This window comes from Aspergillus candidus (genome assembly GCF_002847045.1).
Source record: "Aspergillus candidus strain CBS 102.13 unplaced genomic scaffold BDW47scaffold_33, whole genome shotgun sequence".
NCBI classification, from domain to species: domain Eukaryota; kingdom Fungi; phylum Ascomycota; class Eurotiomycetes; order Eurotiales; family Aspergillaceae; genus Aspergillus; species Aspergillus candidus.
Genome location: NW_020194038.1, coordinates 82618 through 107331, shown reverse-complemented (window position 1 = coordinate 107331; position 24714 = coordinate 82618). Strand labels below are relative to the sequence as shown.

The following is a 24714-nucleotide window of genomic DNA, read 5'->3' as shown; positions in this document are numbered from 1 at the left end:
GCTGATATTGATTTTTCCGGGCCGTAGATTTTTGTTTACGTGCTGCTTTTTCCTGCATTTTTCGCCTGTTTGTCTCGCCCCTGGTGGTAATAATAATATCCTGGCTTCTCCACCTATCCTTGCCGTCAATCTCTTGCGCCGACTGACCATGCCCTGTCTAATTGTGTTTCGAAGGCTTGTTATAGCTTATTTCTTTTGATATTCTTAATTTAGCTTGCTTACTTACTCTTCCTGGTATTCTAAAACAAAGCCTTATTCTTCCTCAAATTTACTAAGCACTTTAATTTATCCCTTTTTCTCTTTAGTCAAAGTTTAAGGCTTGAACCACTTGGTGAGCAAGGCTGTCCTATTTTGGACAAACTCAAGGACTTGGGGTTTAAGACAGATTGGATGAAGTACATAATAACAGTCAGGAGGTAAATGAGCCCTGGAGTATTGATATCCACAAAAAGGACTCTTAATCTTAACTCACCTACTCACTTATCCTCCCTCACTCACTCGCTCCTCATCCACACTCACCCTCTAGTTTAACATCTATCATTTCCAAAGCAGCAAGGGCTGAAGGGCTCAGATATTGTTTGACCGCGTTTATGATAATGGCGTAAGTATGACTGAGCGGACGGGAAGCTGTGGTTAGAACAGGTCTGCTTGACCGTGTTTATACAGGTCTAGTGGTTTGCACAAAAACCCAGAAACTTTGTTATGACTAGAGACGAAAAGTATACCTTTTTTAATCAAGCTGGAAGACTCAAAATCCCGCAACGTTATTCAATCCCCACGAAGGGTCCAGATCCAGGTCGCTCAGATTGCACCACCCCCCGAGGCTGTCAATTGATTCAAGCGAAGGGAAGATCTCAGTATCATTGACGGGAGCGTCGACATCCGGGGCAGTACCTCCCTGTTCTTCGCCATCCGACAGACTTGGCAAGTCGCTAGATCTGGATGTCTCACTCTTGCTCGCCGTCCCGGTCTCAAGGCCGAGCACACGGCGCGCAATGATCTGGATCTCGCGCACATTCCTAGCGGCCCGCGGCCACACCTCGCCGATCGCCAAAAGACACCCGATAGTCATGCGAATTTGGCCCCTTGCAATCGCCAGGTCCTTTCCCTGGAGCAGGACTCTGCATGCCGATAGCAGGGCCAATGTTCCGCCGCTGATCATGCATGTTACGAACGGGGTATGGTGGAACCGGCGCGTCGGTAAGGCTAGCAGGCGAACCTGGGCCTCGACAGATCGAAGCACGCGTACAGTGTGTATATTCGCAGAATCTGATACAGGGGTGTCTGCTGGGGGCTCCCGGGCACAGCTGGAGACATCCTCCACGGGGTTGAACTTGAGGTCGGAAAAGGGCCGGTGGATGGCGATTGTTGCTCTGATGCGAGATTGCAGGTTAAAGAGGACCCATATCATGGCGCAGGGGTTGCCTACATGTTTATGAGGCTGTGTGCCTGAAACATCAATTCGTCGATTTCTCCTGACTTCGATATGATCTCCTTGCGATTCTTCGGTAACAGCAGCCGCCATCCGTCAAGGAAGGAGTCGGCAGCCTGCAGGATATGGGTTGGGTCTTGCTTGCCGGCGCTCTTCGGGGCTGTGGACATTGCCAGGGCCATGCATCGTACGGCGCCAATCAGGTAGGCAAACGAGGAGAATGAGGTACTGTCCAAGGCGAATTCGCGAGACTCGAACTCACTTAGAGATTTGGGCTTGGGGATCTCCTGTGACCAAGTAAGCCGTCTGATCAGTGGAACCAATGTGATGACAAAGAGGTGGTAGCAATGTCTGTCTTCACAGTACTCACCCCCGACTCAAACTCGTGCTCTTCACACGGTAATTCAGCAGTAATGTCAATATCCCACAAATCGGACTTGTTAGTCCCCAGAGTCCCTGCATAATAAGCATCGATGATATACACCATCCACCATGTCCTTCTCCAGCTTTCCCGGAGAACAGCATCCTCGCCCCCGTGCAGCACCGCAAATTCCCGGAGATACACCCGGAGGTCAGTCGCGAGTCGGACCACCATGTCCATTTCCCGCTTGGCATCGGCTTCATAGCCGTACCAGAACAGCACCATGGAATACAACAGGCGACATTGAACCATCATCGGGTCCGTAGGCGGTGCTTCTGCGAAACAGGCCTCAACGTGATCTTTCCATGAAGCCGACCATCTCCGCGAGCTCATGATACATCCAATAAGCCGTAAGATGGCAAGCAGTGGCCGGAGTCTAGACTGTGTGCTCGGGTCGCGATAGAGCCGCGTGAGCTGTTTCTGGGGGAGGATGAACGGATGGAATCGGTGGAATTGCGCGTAATATGCGTCGACCAACGTATCACTCCCCATGGCATCCGTATGCACTCGAGTTGCCGCGGGCGACGCAAAATCAGCGGCATCGTCCCCCGTACTGATGGCATAAAGTAGACCGCCACCGCCGGGAGAGTCCGCCTCCCTCGACCGCGACGTCGAGCCCTCACCCTGCCGAATCCTCGACGACGACTGGGAATTCGAGTCTCCAGCTACCCCAGCAGGGCGTTTGCGCCTCTCCGCGAGCGCTGCGCGGTTCAGCCCGCCGCGGCGCGATCTCGCATAATCGCAGTCTCGCGCGGTCTCAGCACATCGGCTGCAACACGGTCGCTTCCCATCACACTTCAGGTGACGCGAGCGGCAGGGCAGACATGCCAGAGACGAGCGCACCGCCCTGCCCTTTCGCTCTGGCGATGTATTCGTGGGAGTCATGAGGATGCATGAAGGTGGGATGTTGATGTCATGATGGAAGCCCGTTCATGGGTGCGGGTACCCGAGACCGCTGACATTCCCCGACTATCCGGGTATCCGGGTATCCGCAAAGCCCTAGATAGTCTCACGGCATCCCTTGATGCTCGGGAATCCCCATCGCCGCCCGACACGGGAAACCGTCGAGAAACTCCGAAGGATGGTAACATCAAAGTATATAAAGTGGCACCACAATACTGATTCTAGTTCTACAGCCCTGCATCACCCTCTCTCACTCCCAGCAGTTCAGCTTCTACCGTGTCACCACCACAACCCTAAAACCTAGTGCAAGCCTTCACCACAAATGGCCAACAAGATCGTCATCATTGGCACCGGATTTGCCGGTGTCTGGAGTGCCCTCTCCGCGCGATCTTTGATCGACCAGGCCAATAAGGCCAGCGAGTTCGAGATCCTAGTTGTTGCCCCGGAGCCCGTGCTGGTCATGCGTCCACGCCTGTACGAGTCCAACGCCTCCAGCTTAGTCCACAGCCTTGACGCTCTCTTCCAAGCTGCAGACATCAAGTTCATTCCCGGCACCGTCCAGGCCATCCATCCCGATGCGCAGACCATCGCTGTGCGGCCGACATCCGGCACCGCATCGAGCATCACCATCACCTACAACCGCGTGATCCTAGCCGCAGGTAGCTCCGTCATCCGGCCCGACAGCGTCCCCGGCCTACAGCAACACGCCTTCGATATTGACTCGCTAGCCTCCGCCATCAAACTAGAAGCCCACCTCGAAGGCCTGGCGTCCCGGCCCGCCAGCCCCAGCCGCGACACCGTCGTCGTATGCGGCGCCGGATTCACGGGGATCGAGCTGGCCGCGGAACTCCCCAAGCGCCTCCAACACCTCGCCAACCCCCGCATCATTCTCGTCGACAACGCACCGGAGCTAGGTGCCACCCTGGGCGCCGGCCCCCGCCCCACCATAACCGCCGCCCTGGACGCCCTCGGCGTCGAAACCAAACTAGGCTCAGGCATCGCTGCCGTCGACCCCTCAGGCGTCACGCTCTCATCAGGCGAACGCATCCAAACCAACACCGCCATCTGGACCGCCGGCGTCAAGGCCACCCCACTAACGCAGCAGATCCCGGGCCCTCGAGATCGCTTCTCCCGTCTGCACGTCGACCCGTATCTACGGGTCCCCTCCGCGAAGGGCGTCTTCGCCTCAGGAGACGCTGCGGCCGCTCTCGCAGACGGCAAACGTAATTACGCGCTGATGTCGTGCCAGCACGCGCTGCTGCTCGGCCGGGTATCCGGCTACAACGCGGCCGCGGAGCTCCTGGGCCAACCGCTTGTGGAATACTCGCAGCCAGCGTATAACTGTTGTCTGGATCTGGGGCCGTGGGGGGCGGTCGTGGCGGGCGGCTGGGATGAGAAGAGGGTGAAAGTTTCTGGTGATTTGGCGAAGCGTGTTAAGATGCGTATCAATCAGGAGTTGATTTATCCGCCTGCTGGTCTTGAGGATGCGCTGGCGTTGGCTGGGCCGGTGCAGCCTGATTCTGATCGGTTGTTTGAGCAGTTGATTCGGGTGGTGGGTTAGTGATTTTGAGGATGGTTCTCATCGCCCATCTTCATCATGGGAATGTGCGCGGGATGCTTTTTAACGTGATGTGATATATATCTTTCTGCTATTCTGTGGGACTGCTTTAGTATCATTCTTATTTAGAACTATATTGAGATCGGTTTATCTTTAATATATTGGTTTCATTATTTACTAATTATCTCGTTATATCCACTAAGTTTATATATATAAGCTTTCTAAGGAGCATAAAACCCAGTTTCAGCATATACCTGTAAATTGTTTGTTAATGTTAAAAGAGGTATACATCCCATACTGACTCAATCAAAGAAGCTCGTGACCAAGAGCACGGCTTAACAGACTACCTACCCAGCAACTGGCAGCTCTTCAAGTGACTGGTGAGCTGTCGGAACCAGCTTGCAGATTCTCAGCCAATCGACTCATCAACTAGTAACACGATGCAATATAATATGATACCAGAGACATGTCTTATAAATTCCATTATATGCATACATACAGACACGCGAAGCCCAAAAACAACAGATAGAGTACAAAAAAATAGATCTTTAGACAGGTCTTGGGGCGATGCTCAAGAACATGAAAAGGGAAGAAAAAGGAAAAGGTAACAACAGAGGAAAGATAGAAGGATACAGCGAAGCACGCGGAAATGCCGATAGCTCAAGCATGCAGCGAGAACCTCTCAGTATAACGCATCGGTCACTATTGAGCAGCAACGCGAAGCCGCTTCCCCAGCTTCTCAAGCTCGCCAATCACGCCGTTACCAGCGAGAGTCCACTTCTCGGAGACCATCTCGTCGCTGATCCTTTCCCGAAGGAGTCCGCTGCGAGCAAAGTATTCCAGGAAGCCGCGGGCTTCCTCGCGGGAGAGGCCGCCTAGGGTTTGCACTTCCACGGGGCCTTCCTTGGCGGATGCGGGCTTCGACACGTTGGCGATGTCGAGAACGCGCGGGTCGGGGTTGCTGTAGGCCTTGGGCTGGGGGAATTCCGCGGAGGAAGGGTTGACGCCAGCCTGGCGGGCTTCCAGTTGCTTGAGAGCAACCTCGAAGGTGGGGAGGCTGGGCTTGTTCGAGGCCGAGGTGGAGTAAAGCAGGAGGCCTCCGTTGGGAAGGGTGGGGGTTTGGGAGCCCGACTTCAGCAGGGAGAGGAAGTGGCGGACGAAGACGAGGTCGTGGGCGTGGATGGGCTTGGACTCCATGTTGAGGTATTCGGAGTTCTTCATCCAGTGGGCAAGGCCGTCGACGGTCACGAGCATGGGCGGACGAGGCTTGAAGCTCTTCTCGAACCCGGCGGCAGGAGAGGTAGCGCTCAGTTCGGTCCACAGCGCCTGGAAGACGGGCCAGGCCAGGGCGGGGTCCCGGATACCGATTTTGGTGAGATCCTCCAGCGTCGTTCCCTCCTTGACGGGCGTCTTGAGGGCAGGGTGGTTTTGGGAGACATGGAGATCCTTCAAGACAGCCTGGTTGGCAATCGCGGTGCGAGAAAGAAGGGCGGCCGTGGAATCTTTCTGGACATAGAGATCGGGCTGTTCATCGGAGAGCGGGGCATAGCCGGTGTGCGCCAAGGTAAGTTCCTGCGCTGTATTATTGTTAGTGCTAGAGACACATTCTAAATATCTTCCATATACGTACCATCAGGGACAGAGAAAACAACCCATTTCTTAGTGAAAGCCATAGCCATAGCCTGCAGCATATGGACCGTCTTACCCGAACCCTTCGGGCCAGTGAGAATCTTCTTCACAACCTTCCCCTTATCGGCACCATCACCTGACATCCTATCAAACAGCCTACCCATCTCCAAAGTCTCGCGTCTAACAACCGTACCCGGACGGCGGAAGATGGACCAGCCCTGCTTCGGCTTGAAAGCCTGCACAGCCCTCAATTGATCAAGCATAGTCACCGGCAGACCGAGCACATTACCATGCAGATGCGAGTCGACCATCGTGTCCGCATCGAAATCCTGCATGCCTTCGACCTCAAGGGCGTTCGGGTTGCTGAGAACAATGCGCTTGCGCAGGGCCTTGCGTTCTCCAATCGGAGGCGGACGGGGCTTATCGGTGGGCTTCTTCTTCTTCATCCTGGCGGACTTGGCCTGACGGTACTTGGGGCCGCTGTCCAGGCTGCGACTCTTCTTCGTCGGCATGGGAAAGGCGCGCGCCGTGGAGGTGTGGAACGAGGCGGCTGCTGTAGCTGCCCTGGGGATAGTAGCCGGGGCCGAGAGCAGAGGACGCGGCGTCGGAAGCCGCGTCAGGCAGCTCCAACAGAAAGAAGAAACCATTGTGGCTGGAATACTCTGGCGCAATGGCCAGAGACTAACAGTCAAACGGGCCCTTGAGGAATTGAGGGAGGGGATGTGTGGAGAGGGGATGTCCAGTCAAAGCATCAAGTATCAGAGAGACAGACTTGATGAATTGGTTTGGGAAATTCGGAGCACAATTTGGGATCGGAGCGGAAGAACTTCTCTTACTCCTTTGGGGCTAGCGTGCTCGCTGCTTCACGAGGGCGGTGAGGGTCGCGCAAAAGCAGCGTCCCGAGATTTATCGACCCGCTTTTACTTTTTTTCCGCCTCGATTTTCTTAGCAGGTTCTCGCTCTATCTCAACATCTTTCAAACCACATCCTCTTTTCTCCTCTGCAATACTTTTCGAAGTCTGATACAATATATATCCTTCGAAAACATGTCCGCAGCGGAAGCAGCATCTGCCTCCAAAGGCAAGGCGGAGAGACTGTACGTTACAATCCATCCATCATCCAACATGCGCCCGCTACATATTCCCACCCAGCATACAATTCTGCATCGCACCCATACAATGACCCCAGCTAACCTCCCAAACAGTCCCATAACTGTCTCCAAGCCCACGCCCTACACCTTCGACCTGCGACACCTCGTCGCCAACGACCCCAACCCAATCGAGACCTCCCCCACCGAATCCCTGGACAGCACCCTGAAAGCGACCGCCCGCGATGGCACGCAGTCCCTCCTCAACCAGCTCCTAACCACCTGCCCAATCACCTCCACGCCGCAAGGCGTGCTGCTCACCCTCCCCGCGCCCACAACTATCCTCCCACGCTTCAAGCCCCTGCCGACGCCCAAGCCGCCCACCAAGTGGGAGCTGTTCGCGCGCAAGAAGGGCATCGGCAAATACAACACGCGGCCGGGCGCCGGGATGGCGGACTCGGAGCGCCGCAAGAAGCTCGTCTACGACCAGGAGAAGGACGAGTGGGTTCCGCGCTGGGGTTACAAGGGGAAGAACAAGTCTGCGGACGAGCAGTGGCTTGTTGAGGTCGATGAGAAGAACTGGAAGAAGGAGGAGGATGCTGTTGAGAAGGGGAGCTCGATCCGGGGGTTGTCTCGGTCGGAGCGTAAGGATCGCATACGTCGGAATGAGCGCAAGATGAGGAGTAATGAGCGGAAGACGAGGACGAACTGAGTAGATCGATAGAGAAGAAGATGAAAAGGGGACGGGGAAGGAAAAGTGATATTTGCTAGATTTGGCCGGGTCTTTATGTGTCTTGTTATTTGTTTGTTTGTTTGGAACGCTACCTTACCTAGGCTTACTTACCCTTATGGAGTTTGGATTGGAGTCGCCGGTCTTAAATCAATCAATCATGTCGATGCTGTCTTGTCTGTCTGTCTGTCTGTCTGAAAAGGACTGCTGCTGTTGAGTTGAAAAAAGTCATGTTACATACACATCGTTCTATTATATCATGTTCCGTCCAGTTTTCACAATATGTTAGTTAGGGTTGGAGATAGCCCTTATACGTATACTTTACAACAAGATTCAAAAGTCATCTTCTACCTTGCTTCTAGTATTCAACCTACACATATCTAGGGTATAAACGACATGGTCAACATAAGTTGCATACTCATTGATCTATGTTACAATTATATGTCAAAGGCGTGCCCCACAGCAGTACATCAAGAAGCACAGCACAGAAATCCAGAACCAGACACAGCAAGAACGGCCAGAAAAGAGTGAGAAGGCTCCAGGGGGGGATATCAGGGAATCAGAATCAGAATCAGGGAATCAAGAAACAGGCACATGTCATGGCCGATAATAAAGCAAATGCTGAAATCAAAACCCCAGACGCAAATGTCATTTAACTCGACTTGGAAAAGCAATGGGTCAATTTATACAGCAATGGTCAAAAAAGGAGGAAAAATGTTGCATGACGCCATCCGACTCCAAGGCGCCAAGAATATGCACTGTTGAGATAACAGGTCTGTAAGAGCGGGAATGGGAGAGAGAGGTGAGAAAAGCACAAAACCTTCCAAAGCGTTGCGAGATGGTGACATGTCAATTATCTGAGATTTGAAAAACACTGTATCTGCCAAGGTATATTCCGGGAACTGAAACGGATTGAAAACCTTATGTGCTGATAAGGTTCCTCTGCGGATCCAGTCCGAGACGTTAACCTCAGTGCGACGTGTCGAGGTGAGACAGGATAGGCCAGCCTAAGCGAACAGGACCCCTGAGAGGTACCTTGGTTTCGGGGCGGTTGAGACAAACTGGGTGTTGCGCGGCAGAAATATGGACGCCGCTGTCGTGGAGGTTTCACATCCTGATAGGTGACAGTGGGGGCCCAAGTTCAGGGAGCTGGGACACACTCCGGGAATGCGACGTCTCGATTTTCTCCGGTTTCGGTCTGCGGGTCTTCGCTGTTGCGGGACGAGCGGTTGCTGGCCGAGCAGTGACAGGGCGGATCGGCTCCTCCTCTTCGGTAGCGTTTTGACTACTGCCGGAAGAGACAGCCCTGTCGTCCGCGTGCGAGCAGTCGAATTGGGCGTCCTCCCTGGCGGCTCTTTCTTTCTCGTCCATCACGTTCTCGACTTCCAGGAACTCCTTTTCGGTCCAACACCCTTGCCAGCAATTCTTCCAGTCACAGACAAGGAAGTAGAAGCAAAAGGCGTCGATCTTCATGCAAGGCTGGAAACAGATGCACAGATTGCGGTAGTCCATCTTGTTCTGGTCGACGTACGAATGGAGGAGGTTGAGATGGCAGGTTATGGCGAAAAGGAGATAGTAGTTATAGGGGGGTAATCTGGAGAGCTCGTCTTTCAACAGCTGCGGGGCAGTGGTGGCGCCCTCGCACTTCTCCGCGATCATGGCTTGTGTTTCTTTCGGAAACAGTTCGTCAGGCAGCTCACGGAGCCATGCCTTGAACATCGAGCCAATGGTGTTGATGTCATAGAGATTGGGCACGTCAAAGAGGCAGATGTCAAGCTCTACAAAGAAGTCAGATACATCGCACAGGGGGCGGGGCCATTTGGGACAAAGACGTACCTGTATCGAAACGCCGTTGCCAGTGTTTGACCTCCTTCCCGCTGCCCGGAACGCGATAGAGGCCTTCTTCTTCACAGCCCTTGAAGTTGAGATAACTGAGACATGATTAGCAAATCGACCGAACGGCCCGGAAGAGGATTCCATACTCTACGCAGCGATACGGCAACGCCGGCATCCAAAACTCCGTCTTATCACGACAATCTTCCAGTCGTTTGGCGATCCGCGTTTTCCGCGCTTGTTCGATGAGCGGCAGGTTGATCACGGTGCAGGTATAGGCGTCGTCATTGATGAGTTCCCGCTCATTCGTGCTCCCACTCCGGGTAATCTTGCCCAAAAACCCTTTGCTAGCCTTGCCAAGCTTGTTGGCAGCGCCGTTGGACGACTGTTTGATATTGTTGAACAATGCCGCTGAAGCCCCTGAAACCTGACTGAGTGACCCGGAGGGGGCCATCGAGCCTCCTGGTGGCTTTTCCCTCCGTGCATTGCCATTGAGGTCCACTGGACGATCGACGGGGTAACTGCGAGCGGCAGGGCTGGCCTGTACTGGGGTGGTGCCGCGATCTCCACGGGACGCGGTGAGCCTCAGGGGCTCCGGGCCCTCCTGCTTGGAGTGCTCTTCGAGCTTCATCAGGCTGGTCGATGGACGTCGTGCGGGGATCCTGCTGGACGAGGAGTCGTCTAACCGAATGGAGCGAGAACGGGACAGGAGGTTGGCAAAGCGGGGTTTATTCTTCTTGTTCAGGCCACCGGCTTCCGACTCTGTGCCGACTTTCCTGATCTCCGACGGGTAGGGTTGCTTGTCTCGCGCGCTGTCGCCGTCTACAGAGACAGATGTCATCAGTTGGAACGTCCTTTCCTATCCAGGGGTCGGATAGCACTTACGGTTCTCTTTCCGGGACCGTTCCAGAGCACTGAGGAGGTCCGGCGTGGATTCGTACGACTTGGCGGAAACCTGGCCCTTGCGATCTGACGAACCGCCACTGCTCTTGGGTTTCTCTGAGTTCCCCGACCCGTCTGATCTCTGGGACTTGTGCGACGACTTGGGCGCCTTGAGGTTGGCAAAAAAGGAGCGGGAGGTGTCACGGGTATGTTTGGGGGTCTCTCGGGGCGAGGGAGGGTACGGGGGGATAGCAGTGAGGCCCGGGGTAGATGGCTGGGGCGCGAGGCCAGGAGAGGTCGGGAAGGTTGGGCTATTGGACTTGCTGTTGTTGGAGTCCTGGGTGACGGGACGGATGGTGGCCCCCTTGAAAAATGGCGAGCTAGAGGAGGATTTAGGGGAACGGGGCGTCAGGGGACTCGGCCCATCGGAGCTTTGGGCACCGGGCGTTAGTGGAGAAGCGATCTTCACGTTCGTCTGGAGCGTGGCAGAGCTAAGATCTAAATTGGGAACAGTGGACTGTCTCGATGGCATTTTAGGCGTCTATCGTGGGTCAAAGGACGGACCACGCGGGAATATTTGAGGAGATGATCCCGGGCAAAGGTGATGCCGTCGATAGCTTGCTGGCTCTTTCACGTTTCTAACGAACCAACAGAGTCTAAGAATGGAGATTCCGGGTTAGCGACACCCAGGATTGCGCCTATCGGTCAGGCGAGAGCTCAGATGGACCGACTTGGGTTCTAGAATCTGCACTGAAAGTTCACCGGACTTCGACACGAAAATATCCCACTCCTTGTCCCTCAGGGGTATCTCAACCGTAGGATTTATCAAGAGTCGTGGTTGCCGTGATGATTGGAGTGGAGCCAGCCTCGTCCAATCTTGCCAAAAGTCGGTGTCGTCGGCGGTTCTTCACGAAAGCAATGTGTCGTCTCAAGAGATGAAACTTCGGGGTGGTCAAATCTATGAAGAGAAGCAGGGATTAGTGAGACTCAGTGGAGACAATCCTGACGACACAGTCCCTGAAAGTGCAATGTGTTTTGTATGATGGGGAGAGGTAAGAAAAGTGCAGGGATCCACGCGACATCGGCATCACCACATCGCGCTCTTTCGATACACATCCAAGGAATAAGCCACCATTCCGGCTGGAATGAGTTCTTATTTCTTCCAACACCTTGAGGGGGTTGAGGGGGGTCATGAGAAGCCAACCGTCCAGGAGGCCATCTATCACATACCAGAGAGCGCAACCCCTCCTCATGTTAGATCCAAATCAACTCCGCTTTTTTCTACCGGGCTCGGGGATTCGGGGGAACAATGGAATCTGACGAAGTCGCTCGATGGCTCGATCGCGGCTGGACAATCGACGAGTGGCTCAAGGTGTCGGGGAGCTGCAAGAGGGTGGCCGGTAAATTGGGGAGGTTGTGCGCGGCGAGGCAAAGCAGGGAGGAGAGAGTTTGTTGGCAGAATCGAACAATAAGATTGAAGACCACAAGGAAAAATCATAAGAAAAAAGAAATCAAATGTCGAAAATTGGGAAGACAAAAAAAAAATAAGATAGAATAAGATAAATCAAATAGAAAATAGAATCAAAAAACAAGGAAAGTAAAAATAAATTCCTATCAAGCAACGAGGGAAAAATGACAAACACCGGGGCCAAAAGGCGGAAATCAAAATTACAATGTAAGCAAGAGTCCAACCAAACACAATGATGAAAGATCAGGATTCCCCAAAGAGGAGTAGTGTAGAGAGACACGAGAGCGATAACCGCACGGTTCCAACAGTGCTCAGACTCGAGAAGATCAAGAACGACCACATTCCTTGACAGCGATTATGCAAGCGCGGGAGTTGTCAGACTCCGTCTTTAAGGGGGATGGATGGGGTGGGCCGGAGATGGCGGTGGTGGGGGGGAGGGAGAGGGGAGAGGGGAGAGATGGCGATAGTGGAGAATGGCGTTGTGCAAGACTCCAAAAGGGTCAGAAAGAGAAGTCTATCTGTTAGCGCGAAGACTGACGGCCTCAGAAGGATCAGCTGTAAATCAGTTGCCCACCTGTTGTCCCAGAGGGGTAATGATGTGACCGCTTCTTGAAACTCTAGTCCTATCTAAGTAGGTGGTATGTATCAGTATCACTTTCAGTATTAATATGTACAAGAGGATATTAGTGTACCAAATTACATCCAAGAGAATAAATAGAACAAACAACAGTTGGTTCAGCCAGAGAGGAGGGAAGTAAGGTACGATGGAGGATGCTGGAATCAGCATAATAAAACACCGTTCCAATTGTAGAACAGAAATAAACAAATCGATGTCAAAGGAAGAAAGAAAGCAAAAGAAAATAAATAAATAAACAGACAAAAAGATAAAATACCGGAATACTGAAAACAACAGGAAAAATAAAGAAATCAGTGAACCCGGAGTAGACACTCTGACTTGATAGACAGAAAGAAGAAAGAAGAAAGAAAGAAAGAAAAGGGGCATAAGGCGAGAAAGACCGTGGCTGGTAAGATGATGCATGACGTTTGACTCACCCATTTGTGGAGTATCCTTACAAGGAGTATATATAATACTATACTATACTATACTACATAGTATTGTATAGTATTATATGATATTGCCCGAAGATGAAATCAAATAGCTTCTCATCACACACAATAGTCACGATGATCTTACTATGAAGATATTAATAGAGTAATGCTGAGCAGAATGGCATGAAAGACAGAGACATGCTGGATCCTCCGTACCACAACCGACGGTGGTACGGTGGACAGACATAGCTGATGCCTAGTCAGGTACAGGCTGACTCTGGACCCACTCCAGAACAGGCAGTGGCAGTCCTGACTGGCCACAAGATGAAGCCAACCACCGGTTGCTGGAGGGGCGGGACTGACACCGACAAATCAACGGTGGACAACGCGAGTACTCCAGGCTGTGTGCAGAGCACTAGTGCCTTGCTCAGGGGGAGCCAATGGTGAGGGTTGGAGCTGTCGAGATACAATCAACCATGGTTCGGTACAGTTGGATACAATCGCTGGGGTTGACAAAAAAGATAAAAAAAGATGAACCAGCCAAAGAGATAGATTATTCTGATACATTGTCCGGTCACGAGACTCGTGTCCGGGAAAAAAGGCCGAGAAATTATCCCCACTGGAAAAGATAGGTTGTATATCAGATTCTACTGTATCGTCAATGGATAAGAGAGTATCAATGCCACTGTAAATTCAAGAACTGAAAATAAATCAATTAAATGGAATAAATAATCCATGCGAACAATACTGGATACTCAAGCCAAGTGGGAAGGAGCACAAGGCGGGAACTAACCTACTATTGCCATAGTCCGGCTAGATTCAGCAACAATTAATACCTCACTGAGACACGTGGAAAATAGATCGAGTATTTTCAATAGGGGTAAGACCGTGAGAGCAGTGGCGACAGTAATCTCTCCAAGTCTCTTCCTATCCAGGGGTTTCACACCGCCCGTCGAAACTCTTCTCCTCCTTTCTGAAACACTCAGGCACCGAGGCCCCACTTCCTTCTCCGGCGGCGCTAAAATCACGTGTGCAGTGCCCCCTTGGCAAGCCTTGACCTCTCAGGCTCCCACTTCCCGCTGCTTCTTCCCTGCAAACCTTTTTTTTTTCTCTCCCCCTCACCAGGGTTCAGGAACGAAGGTTGTCCTTATTCGGGTCCATCTCTTCTATCCATAATTCCAAATCCTGCCGGATCATCCAAGGGTCCTTTCCATTCCGTCCCTTTCCATGGACCGCCTCCTGAGAATGGATTAATCCCACACTTGGACTTTAACTGACACTGACCGGGCGTGAAGCTGCTTCATCCTTAGGGATCATTTGCTTTCGTCACCACTTCCCCTCACCCCTCCCCCCTTTTTTGACTTTTGAAATTATCATTGTCTGGTTCGGTCGCACTTATAGCATATACCGCCTTGAGATTAGCTAGCTGGACGCAGCTAGTCTCCAACTGACCAATCCGGAAGGGTTCACTATTACCCCGCGTCATCGCCTGCCCGGGATGACTTCAGTATCAGGTCCTGCTAAAACGCAGAACACACAGTCAGATCAACCCCTGTGTGTTCAAAAGCATGTGGATTACATCAAAAACTTGGACAGCGTGCGTCAATTTATTCCAACCATGACTCTTCTCTTCATGGCGGGGAAGGTGGTTGACATGTGATGCTAGAGGAGGGAGGAGCTGGAGTACTGGCTCACCGAGCATCTTCGGTTAAATGGGCTCTACTGGGGGTTAACCGCCCTGCATCTGCTGGACTGTCCCGAAGGACTTCCTCGGGACGCCACCGTCGACTTTGTGCTCTCGTGCCAACACGAAAGCGGTGGCTTTGGGGCGGCCCCCGGCCACGATGCGCACATGCTGTACACGGTTTCGGCCGTGCAAGTCCTCGTAACGCTCGATGCGGTAGATGAACTGGACAAGCGTGGACGAGCAAACAAACAGAAAGTGGCCTCTTGTACGATTTGACTTGAATCTGACTTCACTCCTGGCGGGAAGTGCTAAATGACCTAGATATCGCAGGGCTACAAGATAGCGAGACGGGATCGTTCATGGGGGACGAATGGGGCGAGAAGGACACCCGCTTCTTGTACGGTGCCTTGAATGCCTTGTCTCTCCTGGGCCTTCTTGAGACGGTTGACGTCCCCCGGGCGGTTGCCTATGTTCAGCAGTGTGAGAACCTGGATGGAGGCTATGGCATTTGCCCCGGCGCCGAATCCCATGCGGGCCAGGTGTTTACCTGTGTGGGTGCCTTGGCCATCGCCCAGCGACTGGACTTGGTCAACAAGGACCGGTTAGGTGGCTGGCTCAGTGAGCGGCAGGTGGAGGAAGGGGGCTTCAACGGGCGTCCTGAGAAGCTTCCCGATGCATGTTACAGCTGGTGGGTTGGGGCGAGCTTGGCGATGATCGATCGACTCCACTGGATCGATGGGAGCAAGCTCGCCGCCTTCATCCTGCGTTGTCAGGTCAGTATGATACTTTTCTAACACGTGCATCCCGCTGACCGATACCAGGACCCTGAGAATGGCGGGTTCGGGGACAGGCCTGGAAATGTAGTTGATGTGTTCCATACTCATTTTTCCATTGCTGGTCTCAGCCTCTTGGGGTTTGATGGCATCAAGGAGGTGGACCCTGTCTAGTAAGAACCCATGCTTTTTTTGTCCCCTTTGCCATCCAGAACAACGACTAACTATGACCAGTTGTATGCCAAAGTCAATAACAGCAAAGCATATCAGGTAGAAACATTTCCGAGTGCAAAACGCCTTCTGGTGTCTACAGCGTAGTACCACCTCCTGCAATCTAATAACCTTTAGTTCTACTTCCATGGACTATGGGATACAATGCGGGAGAAGAGCAATTGGCACTGTGACTTATTTCCGCTTCATACCCCCTCACAATGGCCTGTCGAGTGGCTGTTAAGACACAGTGGCACATCAATTCACCAGTAGATGTTTAAATAGTGACAAGCTTGAATTCATTCATGATAATACTAGCTATCATTCCTGCCTACCTTCCATGATACTGTCCATCTGTCCTTCACTTGTCACCCTTCCGGCAATGCTTTCAAGGCCTAGCGGAAAACTGATTGCGGGAGTGCCTGCTCAGGACTATGTCTATAGTTACGTTCTTGCTTAGGGTAGCTGTGGTTGCTGCCTTCCCAATCGAGCATGTCACGTTCTCCCCTGCCCTGTAGGTTCCTCCTTCCCTCCTACACCACCTGCTCAATCCGATGACAGCGGAAATTGCTGGGGGCAAGTTCTTGCTTGCCTGGACTCTTCCTTCGTCACTGCTTCAATCATCTGTCAATCCTCAATCTTGTCCCAGGGCCAGTCTTTCTATCTTGGTTTCTTGTCCCATACCGGAATCGTTCATACTTGGAGAAAGGAACTACCACCTGGTGGATCGTGCCTGTTGCTTCTCGATATTTTGATTTCCCTTATATTATACTCTACGCTTTAGACCTTATACACCATGGATACAACCACGCTGTTGTGCAATATCTGCCCGAAACGGCCGAAATTCAGCGATATCTCTCACTTATTGACTCATGTTGCGTCGAAGGCTCACCTTTCTCACTACTTCAAACTACAAGTCCGCAGCCACCAGGAATCCCAGGCTATTGTCATTCTCGACGAATATGATCGATGGTACAAGTCCAATAATCTGGCTAAGTTGCTGTCGGACCGGATGTCGTCGAAGGATGTTCGGAAGAAGAAGGCTCAAGGAAAGGCCCCCAGCTATGAGAAGGCTCGTGGAGTGAAACGAAGTGATGGGGGGAGGTTACCCCCCATTACCACACGTCCACTAGTTCATAACGCTTTTCCCGACTACTTGGACCCACGCCTGTCGAGTCCATATGTGCACCCACGTTCTGGAGTAGAAAGTGGAATGACAAACGGGCCTTCACACTTCAATTCGATGGCACCATCGGAAGAGAGCATTCGAGAATATCAACGCGAAGATTATAGCCTCGCACTGACGACACCACAGGAAGACACTAACCCACCAAAGCAAGAGTACCCGCTTCCCTTTGAAGACCAGTGGGCCTCGATGACACATGCTAGTCCGTACGGACTCGCCCGAAAACATATACATACGACAACCCCAAGCCCTCCATCGTTGGCACGTCAGCTAAGCTACGACCCGTTCACCGATGACACCGACGGTGTTGAAGAAGACAAGGAGAGGGCAGACGAGATTGCCCGGCTGAAAGGCGTTCTTTGGCCGGGCATGGACATCTTCGACTCGGCAACAGAGCACATGAGGCGTAAGCGCAACCAAAAGAAAGATGAAGCGATCTTGAAGATGATGGAAAAGACGTCACTGCGTGTCGAACCGACAGAGCTTGTTTTCTCGCCCAGTGGCGTCCTGCGGAAGCAACGTGTGATTTCAGGCAACGTTGAAGACAGCAGCCCGTTAAAAGGCGAGACTCCGATTCCGAAACGGCGAACAATCCGAACCAAGCGTGCGCTTGCTCAAACCGATCCGAATGTTCGACAAGGAGGAAATAGGAAACGAAGCAAGAGATCCACCAAGAAAGCATTCGGAAAAGTCGATGAAGACCCAGACTTCCATGGCCTACACCTGTTGCAGAGTCCTTTGGCCCAACTGCCTGTCCGTTACAGAAGCGGCTCTCGGGCAGACAGTCTTGATGACTTCACGCTGACGTTCCGGACTCAGGAAAGCGGATCTCACCACGGGTTGAAGATTTTTCGCGACGGACAAGCCCCATACATGTCTGATTCGATGGCTCAGAGACGTGAAGTAGGCTCTGAAGAGCCGGCGTTCGTCGACCCCATCTCTCTCCGCCAGAGTGCCCTTGACCAAAATTCGCCTCATTTCGTGTACAACAACAACACCAATCACTCGATCCATGAACGAGGTGCTTTTCCCTCGACAGACAAAGAAAACGTTGAGCCTCTTATGGATGGTCATGGCCGAGTTGACTCCCTCGCGGGATGGAACTCGCCTGTTTTTAGGCGACAACCTGCTGCCAACACAGGTTATCCCCCGCATTTCTTCTTTGGTGACTCCCAGCAGCAGATGGGGCTGAGCCCGTTCGACAGCCACGACAGTCTGCTGGGATACTCATACAATCCTTTGGCCACTTCGCTTTCGAATATACACGAGGATAACCCTGTATACGCTGCCGAGGTCAATCAGTCTTTCAAGTCTCATTCCACCTTGCGTGCTGTTTCTCCTGACGGGACAATTTCCGACTGGGAAGAAGATGATTTTGATCGGCTCTATTTGGACGGAAGCATCAATTGAACAGTCATTTTCCGTCATCAGTTACCAGCTGATCGCCATGAAGTCTCGTTGATATTCTCTCGTCGACGCAAGAGATAATAGCGCTCGCCGTCCCTAGCTGGGGAAGTACTATGGACGATAGCTATTGGTGATGGCTACTTTCAGTCATCCCTATATATTAACACCGGCATCTGTATAGCAGCATCCATACTTCGAACGATGCAAATTGTATTGATACAAACATTATCTCATGTTGAGTTAAATAGTATTGATAGAATCACACGGAGAATCATGTACAATTTGTGACAGGTATCAAGGCCATGATGTATATGCTTAAGTAATCATCTTTAATGAGCTTGACACGCCGAGCGCGTCACGCGTCAAGGTGCGGATGTGCAATGGCCATCGACAGTCGCTGCCACTGGATCTACAATAAACTCTTTTCCTACACAGCATGCGACCAGATATCCTCACATACCATAACCTGTGATGTGAAACCCACCACGGGGACCTTTCCACCGAAGCTTTTTGATCCGCCGCTAAACAATCAATCAATCGATCAACCATCCCATCGCCACCCCTGCTAGTCACTTCGAGACCTAAAGCATCTAATCCAATCCAGTCCACCCCAAGCCGATAAACGACAGGCCTTATATAGACATCCACCAAGAGCCTCCGAAGCAGGGGTTTGAAAATGCCACCCTCATCACAACCACAATCACAATCCCAATCCCAATCCCCGCCCTCGTCTTCTCAGCATCTTAAACGAAAGCAGCCGTCCATCTCGAGCTTCTTTACTAAGAAACCGCAATCGTCGCAAACGGGGTCGCAATCGCAGTCGCAATCGAAAACGCAAGTAGCATCGCAGGGCCAGGAAAATGGATCTACACAGAGACCAGTGAAGAGTGTTGTGTCGGGGGAGAATAAAATTGAGGAGGCTGTGGCTGTGCCGAAGAAGGGTGACTTCGCGGGTGAGGCTGGAATTGGGGGGGAGGAGGATGATGATGATGAGGATGTGGTGAGACCTGCCGCGAAGAGAGCAAGGATGAATGCAAATGGACAGCGGGCGCAGAATGGGATATCGGGTTCGAGTCCTAGTCGACCATCGCCGGATGACCGCCCACCGCAATCCCAATTGCAATCGCAACCACAATCACAACCGCAATTAAATAGCAGCCAGCGAACAGAGCTGTTCAAATTCGCCAGTTCGCCTGCCAACGGCGGAGACGGGCTGGAAGCGGGAGACGAGTCGGAAAGACGCCAACGGCAGAAAGAACGTGAGAAGCTACATAAACAGTTCGTGCGCCGACTCGGCGGCGCAGACTGCGTTATTGGAATCGGCAGCCGCAGCGCGACGAATGACGCCTCCGTCGGCGGGGAGGACGCCGAAGAAGCTGACGAGGATGATGAACCACAGCGCCCTGTCAAGAAAGGAACGGCGGCTGGTAAAGCGGGGAGCAAGCTGACGCCGCTGGAGAAGCAGATTATCGAGTTCAAGCGGGGCCATATGGATGCCGTTTTGGCAGTGCAGGTGGGGTATAAGTTCCGGTTTTTTGGAGACGATGCGAGGGTTGCGGCGAGGGAGTTGGGGATTGTTTGTATTCCGGGGAAAATGAGGTTTGATGAACGTGAGTGTCCAACATGTTTTGCTATGGTTGTGGTTGTGGGGTCTATGCTAAGTACTGTGTTGTTCAGATCCGTCAGAAGCGCATCTTAGTCGGTTCGCGTCGGCGAGCATCCCCATTCAACGACTGCACGTTCATGTGAAACGGCTGGTCACGGCCGGGCACAAAGTCGGCATCGTGAGACAGATCGAGACAGCAGCGCTCAAAGCAGCCGGCGACAACCGGAACGCGCCGTTCGGGCGCAAGCTCACGAACCTGTACACGAAAGCGACATATGTGGACGACATGGAAGGGCTGGAGGGCCCTGTGCCGGCTACATCTGGCGGCGTATCCCCCGCGACGGGCTACATGCTTTGCATCTCCGAGTCCAACGCGCGGGGCTGGGGCAACGACGAGAAGGTCCATGTTGGCATCGTGGCTGTCCAGCCTACGACAGGAGACGTGGTGTACGATGATTTCGAAGACGGGTTTATGCGCAGCGAGATCGAGACCCGATTGCTGCATATTGCGCCCTGTGAGCTGGTCATCGTCGGGGAATTGTCCGGTGCGACCGAGAAACTCGTCCAGCACCTATCAGGCAGCAAGTCGCACATACTGGGCGACAATATCCGCGTCGCGAGAGCACCCAAGTCGAAGACCGCAGCGGCCGAAGCACACAGTCATATATCGAGCTTCTACGCAGACAAGATGAAAGCAGATAAAGGCGCCGGAGACGCGCACAGCGCCGATCTTCTGCAGAAGGTGCTGAATCTGCCCGAGCTAGTAACCGTGTGTCTATCCGCGATGATAAAGCACATGGAGGAGTACGGGCTGGAGCATGTATTTGATTTGACCAAGTATTTCCAGCACTTCTCGTCGAGGACGCACATGCTGCTAAACGGCAACACGCTCATGAGTCTCGAGATCTACCACAACCAGACAGACCACACCACGAAAGGAAGCCTGTTCTGGACGCTGGACCGCACGCGCACGCGGTTTGGGCAGCGCATGCTGCGCAAGTGGGTTGGGCGGCCGTTGCTGGATAAGACAAAGTTGGAGGAGAGGGTTAATGCCGTGAGCGAGCTTAAGGATTCGAAGAATAGTACTATGGTTGAGCGGTTGAGGGGGCTGATTGGGAGGATTAGGACAGATTTGGAGAAGTCCCTGATTCGGATATATTACGGGAAGGTGAGTTGCCTAGATGGCAGGAGGAGGGACATTGCTGACTGGGACATAGTGCACGCGGCCGGAACTCTTGACGCTTCTGCAGACGCTGCAGATGATCGCGCAGGAGTTTTCCGACGTGAAGACTCCTGGAGATAGCGGGTTTACGTCGCCGACATTGACTGAAGCGATTGCTTCGTTGCCGACTATTTTGAAGGAGGTAGTCTCGTTCTTGGAGCGGATAAACCTGCACGCGGCCAGAAATGACGATAAATACGAGTTCTTCCGGGAATCAGAGGAAACGGAGGAGATCAGCGAGCAGAAGCTGGGCATTGGCAGCGTGGAGCACGAGCTACAGGAGCATCGCGCGGACGCAGGCAAAGCCCTCGGGCGCAAGGTCGTCTACGCCACGGTTTCCGGCATTGACCATCTCATCGAGGTCGAGAACAGCGGAGCGGCAATCAAACGGGTGCCTGCCTCGTGGGTGAAAATCAACGGCACCAAGAAGGTGTCACGATTCCACACCCCCGAAGTCATCCAGATGCTGCGACAGCGAGACCAGCATAAAGAGGCCCTAGCAGCCGCCTGCGACCAGGCCTTCGCGGATCTCCTGGCCGAGATATCAACGAACTACCAAGGATTCCGCGACTGCGTGCTCTCCCTCGCCACCCTCGACTGTCTCCTCTCGCTAGCTACAATCGCCGAGCAGCCCGGCTACGTGAAACCCGAATACACAGACCACACGTGCATCAACGTGGAACAAGGCCGCCACCCAATGGTCGAGCAGCTCCTCTTCGACAGCTACGTCCCCAACGACATCTCCCTCGACACGGACCAAACCCGCGCCCTCCTCGTAACAGGCCCCAACATGGGCGGCAAGTCCAGCTACGTGCGGCAAATCGCCCTCATCGCCATAATGGGCCAAATCGGCTCCTATGTGCCCGCGCAGTCCGCCAAACTAGGCATGCTCGACGCAGTCTTCACGCGCATGGGCGCCTTCGACAACATGCTCGCCGGCGAATCCACCTTCATGGTCGAGCTCTCCGAAACGGCCGACATCCTCAAGCAAGCCACCCCGCGCTCGCTCGTCATCCTCGACGAATTAGGCAGAGGGACATCCACCCACGACGGCGTGGCCATCGCGCAAGCCGTGCTCGACTACATCGTGCGAACGCTTCGCAGCCTCACCCTCTTCATAACGCACTACCAACACCTGTCATCCATGGTGCACAATTTCCCTGACAACGAGCTCCGCAACGTACACATGCGGTTCACGGAGTCCGGGACGGAGGAATCAGACGAGAACATCACGTTCCTGTATGAGGTGGGCGAGGGCGTCGCGCACCGCAGTTACGGGCTTAATGTGGCGCGGTTGGCGAATTTGCCGGGCTCGTTGATCGAGTTGGCGAAGGTGAAGAGCGCGGAGTTGGAGGCGAGTATTCGGAGGAGGAGGTTGGTGGGGCTTGTTGAGGCTGTTGGGGGGGTTGTTGGGGGTGGTGGGGAGGATGATAAGGAGGAGGGGTTGATGGAGAGGCTTGTGAGGAGTGCGGAGCAGTTGTAGATTGCTTCATGGATCCTATCGCGCTCTTCTCAACTGTCGCGAGACTGGATGCCTGGTGGCCTGATTCATCAGGCTGTCATGACTTCGGGGCATGCTGCCTTAGGCATCAACCTCTTTTGGTCTGACGAGATGGCCAGCAGAAAGAGGGAAACGAAAATAGATGGATGTATGTATGGATGTATGTATGTAGTATCATGTCAGGATCTCGGAATGTATAATATCACTCATATATTGTGGTTTCGCTCTGGAGGTCACTGAGTAGACTGGAGAGCGGGAAGCTGGCCTGAGGAAGCTGGCGGCCCCTCCATCTCTTCCACACTCAGACTCTGCGGAGCGACTTCGCTCTCTTCCTCCTTCACCCCACTCCGCCGCGTTGTCGCTCATAACCCTCCCTCCCACCGGGCATTCCTTGTAACTATTCCCTCTGATATCCTCTCATTCGCCTGAGGAATTCGAGTTGACTGACCTCTTTAGTCACCCTTAATCATCCCTTGCGTCAGATCAATACTTGAATTAATTCCCGATTGCCCCGCGCTCCGATCATCGCTCACCATGGATCTTGTCAACCAGTGAGTCAATGGCCTCCTATCTAGTTATATAATGCATTATTATATACGAAAAAACATATTCAGTACTGACATACTCCCAGCTTAGAAGGAAGACTCATCTTCGCCGTCCCTAAGAGCAAGTTCCCTCCCGCCGTGACTCACTACTTCCGCGAAGCCACACGTCTCCCCCCGACACACACACACCACACACAACATGACCTCAGGAAACACAGCTAATGCGATCAATCCCCACAAACAGAGGGCCGTCTCCAACAATCCACCCTGGACCTTCTCGCCGGCTGCGACATCCAATTTCGCCGCGAGACGCGCCTCGACATCGCCCTGGTCAAGAACCTGCCCATCGCACTCATCTTCCTCCCCGCCGCAGACATCCCGACCTTCGTCGGCGAAGGCCGCGTCGATCTGGGCATCACGGGCCGCGACCAGGTCGCCGAGCACGATGCGCAGCTGCCTGCGGACTCTACCTCCAATGTCGAGGAGATCATGGACCTTGGCTTCGGCGGCTGCAAGCTGCAGGTGCAGGTGCCGGTGAAGGGCGACATCACGGAGGCGAAGCAGCTGGTTGGCCGGAATATCGTGACTAGCTTTACGGGTCTGACGGGTGCTTTCTTCTCCAAGCTGGAGGGTGTGAGCGATGTGAGCGACCTTCGCACTGATATCAAGTATGTTGGTGGGAGTGTGGAGGCTGCTTGTGCGCTGGGTGTGGCCGATGGTATTGTTGATCTTGTCGGTGCGTATTCCCCCCTTCTATCCAGAGCTCTCAAGTCCCGACGGCAGATAAAAGTGTAGGAAGCTAACGGCTGTATAGAATCCGGCGAGACGATGAAAGCAGCGGGCCTCAAAGCCATCGACACCGTCGTCGAAAGCACCTCCGTCCTCGTCAAGTCCAAGAACACCAAGAACCCCCTCGTGGACCTGATCACCTCCCGTATCAACGGTGTCATCAGTACGTCTCCCCCTCTCCTTCTGCCCTCCCCCCATTCCATCCTTCCATTATAGAAATGTGTAGCCAAGACGAAATCTAACCCCAACAGCCGCCCAAAAATACGTCCTCTGCCAATACAACATCCCCCGCGCCGAGCTAGCCACCGCATCCAACATCACCCCCGGCAAGCGCGCCCCCACAGTGACCGCCCTCGAAGAAGACGGCTGGGTCGCCGTCAGCTCCATGGTCGAGAAGAAGAAGGTCGCGACCGTCATGGACGAGCTGACCAAGGTCGGGGCGTCGGATATTTTGGTGCTCACTATTGCCAATTCGCGGACTGGATAGATTTTTCTTTTCGTTTATTTTATTTCATTTTATATCATTCTAGATTTTTTTTATGGTTATAAGCTTTGAAAAACTTTCGGACTTGGGATCTGCCCGTTTTGGTTGATATAGGCGCGTCCGTCTTGTTATCCTTTTATATTCTTTTTTTTTTTTTTTTACGTCTGTTTCGGCTTGGTATTGCTTGGAATTACCTACCTACCTACCTGCTTACCTACTATTATATAATGCGGGGAGTAGGTTATATCTCGTCTTATATGTCTTATCTTAGGGGATAACTACTTCTTCCTGAAGAGTAGATTGACCTGGAA

General features: G+C 53.0%; 8 protein-coding genes across 8 annotated transcripts; 5 read left to right on the top strand and 3 right to left on the bottom strand.

The window, feature by feature from the left end:
• Positions 1-748: 748 nt before the first annotated feature.
• BDW47DRAFT_132646 (putative C6 transcription factor) lies at positions 749-2738 on the bottom strand (the record flags this gene model as incomplete). Its single annotated transcript, XM_024817623.1, has 3 exons — positions 749-1373; positions 1430-1719; positions 1803-2738. The coding sequence occupies 3 exons, from the start codon at positions 2736-2738 to the stop codon at positions 749-751; spliced, it is 1851 nt and encodes a 616-aa protein (XP_024670647.1).
• A 246-nt stretch (positions 2739-2984) lies between these two features.
• Positions 2985-4377, top strand: BDW47DRAFT_108190 (NAD(P)/FAD-dependent oxidoreductase). Its single transcript, XM_024813178.1, has one exon. The coding sequence runs from the start codon at positions 3079-3081 to the stop codon at positions 4315-4317; it is 1239 nt and encodes a 412-aa protein (XP_024670646.1). The 5' UTR covers positions 2985-3078; the 3' UTR covers positions 4318-4377.
• Positions 4378-4767: 390 nt separating this feature from the next.
• On the bottom strand, positions 4768-6695 carry BDW47DRAFT_108189 (mitochondrial 37S ribosomal protein mS29). Its single transcript, XM_024813177.1, has 2 exons — positions 5945-6695; positions 4768-5891 (listed from the first exon to the last, which is right to left on the bottom strand). Exons 1-2 carry the CDS (start codon positions 6588-6590, stop codon positions 5017-5019), a joined length of 1521 nt encoding a protein of 506 aa, XP_024670645.1. The 5' UTR covers positions 6591-6695; the 3' UTR covers positions 4768-5016.
• Positions 6696-6891: 196 nt separating this feature from the next.
• BDW47DRAFT_108188 (ribosome biogenesis protein RRS1) lies at positions 6892-7978 on the top strand. The gene is made up of 2 exons (XM_024813176.1): positions 6892-7039; positions 7148-7978. Exons 1-2 carry the CDS (start codon positions 6990-6992, stop codon positions 7740-7742), a joined length of 645 nt encoding a protein of 214 aa, XP_024670644.1. The 5' UTR covers positions 6892-6989; the 3' UTR covers positions 7743-7978.
• Positions 7979-8737: 759 nt separating this feature from the next.
• On the bottom strand, positions 8738-11229 carry BDW47DRAFT_47237 (putative Rho GTPase activator (Bem2)). Its single transcript, XM_024819109.1, has 4 exons — positions 10479-11229; positions 9743-10415; positions 9597-9691; positions 8738-9538 (listed from the first exon to the last, which is right to left on the bottom strand). The coding sequence occupies exons 1-4, from the start codon at positions 11005-11007 to the stop codon at positions 8868-8870; spliced, it is 1968 nt and encodes a 655-aa protein (XP_024670643.1). The 5' UTR covers positions 11008-11229; the 3' UTR covers positions 8738-8867.
• Positions 11230-14099: 2870 nt separating this feature from the next.
• BDW47DRAFT_108180 (Rab geranylgeranyltransferase subunit beta BET2) lies at positions 14100-16038 on the top strand. The gene is made up of 5 exons (XM_024813175.1): positions 14100-14590; positions 14660-14945; positions 15002-15453; positions 15502-15626; positions 15688-16038. The coding sequence occupies exons 1-5, from the start codon at positions 14492-14494 to the stop codon at positions 15725-15727; spliced, it is 1002 nt and encodes a 333-aa protein (XP_024670642.1). The 5' UTR covers positions 14100-14491; the 3' UTR covers positions 15728-16038.
• A 421-nt stretch (positions 16039-16459) lies between these two features.
• Positions 16460-18403, top strand: BDW47DRAFT_132644 (uncharacterized protein; the record flags this gene model as incomplete). Its single annotated transcript, XM_024817622.1, has 1 exon — positions 16460-18403. One exon carries the CDS (start codon positions 16460-16462, stop codon positions 18257-18259), a length of 1800 nt encoding a protein of 599 aa, XP_024670641.1. The 3' UTR covers positions 18260-18403.
• Positions 18404-18932: 529 nt separating this feature from the next.
• On the top strand, positions 18933-24406 carry BDW47DRAFT_118554 (ATP phosphoribosyltransferase; the record flags this gene model as incomplete). The annotated part of the gene is made up of 6 exons (XM_024815228.1): positions 18933-19866; positions 19934-21030; positions 21080-22502; positions 23375-23866; positions 23945-24082; positions 24171-24406. 6 exons carry the CDS (start codon positions 18933-18935, stop codon positions 24404-24406), a joined length of 4320 nt encoding a protein of 1439 aa, XP_024670640.1.
• Between the last annotated feature and the right edge of the window lie 308 nt (positions 24407-24714).

Coding starts and splice junctions, on each gene's coding strand:
- BDW47DRAFT_108188 (XM_024813176.1), top strand. CDS start 6,990: ATGTCCGCAGCGGAAGCAGCATCTGCCTCCAAAGGCAAGGCGGAGAGA. Junction 7,040..7,147: donor AAAGGCAAGGCGGAGAGACT/GTACGTTACAAT, acceptor CCTCCCAAACAG/TCCCATAACTGTCTCCAAGC.
- BDW47DRAFT_108190 (XM_024813178.1), top strand. CDS start 3,079: ATGGCCAACAAGATCGTCATCATTGGCACCGGATTTGCCGGTGTCTGG.
- BDW47DRAFT_47237 (XM_024819109.1), bottom strand. CDS start 11,007: ATGCCATCGAGACAGTCCACTGTTCCCAATTTAGATCTTAGCTCTGCC. Junction 10,416..10,478: donor ACGGTCCCGGAAAGAGAACC/GTAAGTGCTATC, acceptor CTGTCTCTGTAG/ACGGCGACAGCGCGCGAGAC. Junction 9,692..9,742: donor TTGCCGTATCGCTGCGTAGA/GTATGGAATCCT, acceptor ATCATGTCTCAG/TTATCTCAACTTCAAGGGCT.
- BDW47DRAFT_108189 (XM_024813177.1), bottom strand. CDS start 6,590: ATGGTTTCTTCTTTCTGTTGGAGCTGCCTGACGCGGCTTCCGACGCCG. Junction 5,892..5,944: donor TGTTTTCTCTGTCCCTGATG/GTACGTATATGG, acceptor ACAATAATACAG/CGCAGGAACTTACCTTGGCG.
- BDW47DRAFT_108180 (XM_024813175.1), top strand. CDS start 14,492: ATGACTTCAGTATCAGGTCCTGCTAAAACGCAGAACACACAGTCAGAT. Junction 15,454..15,501: donor CCTTCATCCTGCGTTGTCAG/GTCAGTATGATA, acceptor GACCGATACCAG/GACCCTGAGAATGGCGGGTT. Junction 15,627..15,687: donor AAGGAGGTGGACCCTGTCTA/GTAAGAACCCAT, acceptor AACTATGACCAG/TTGTATGCCAAAGTCAATAA.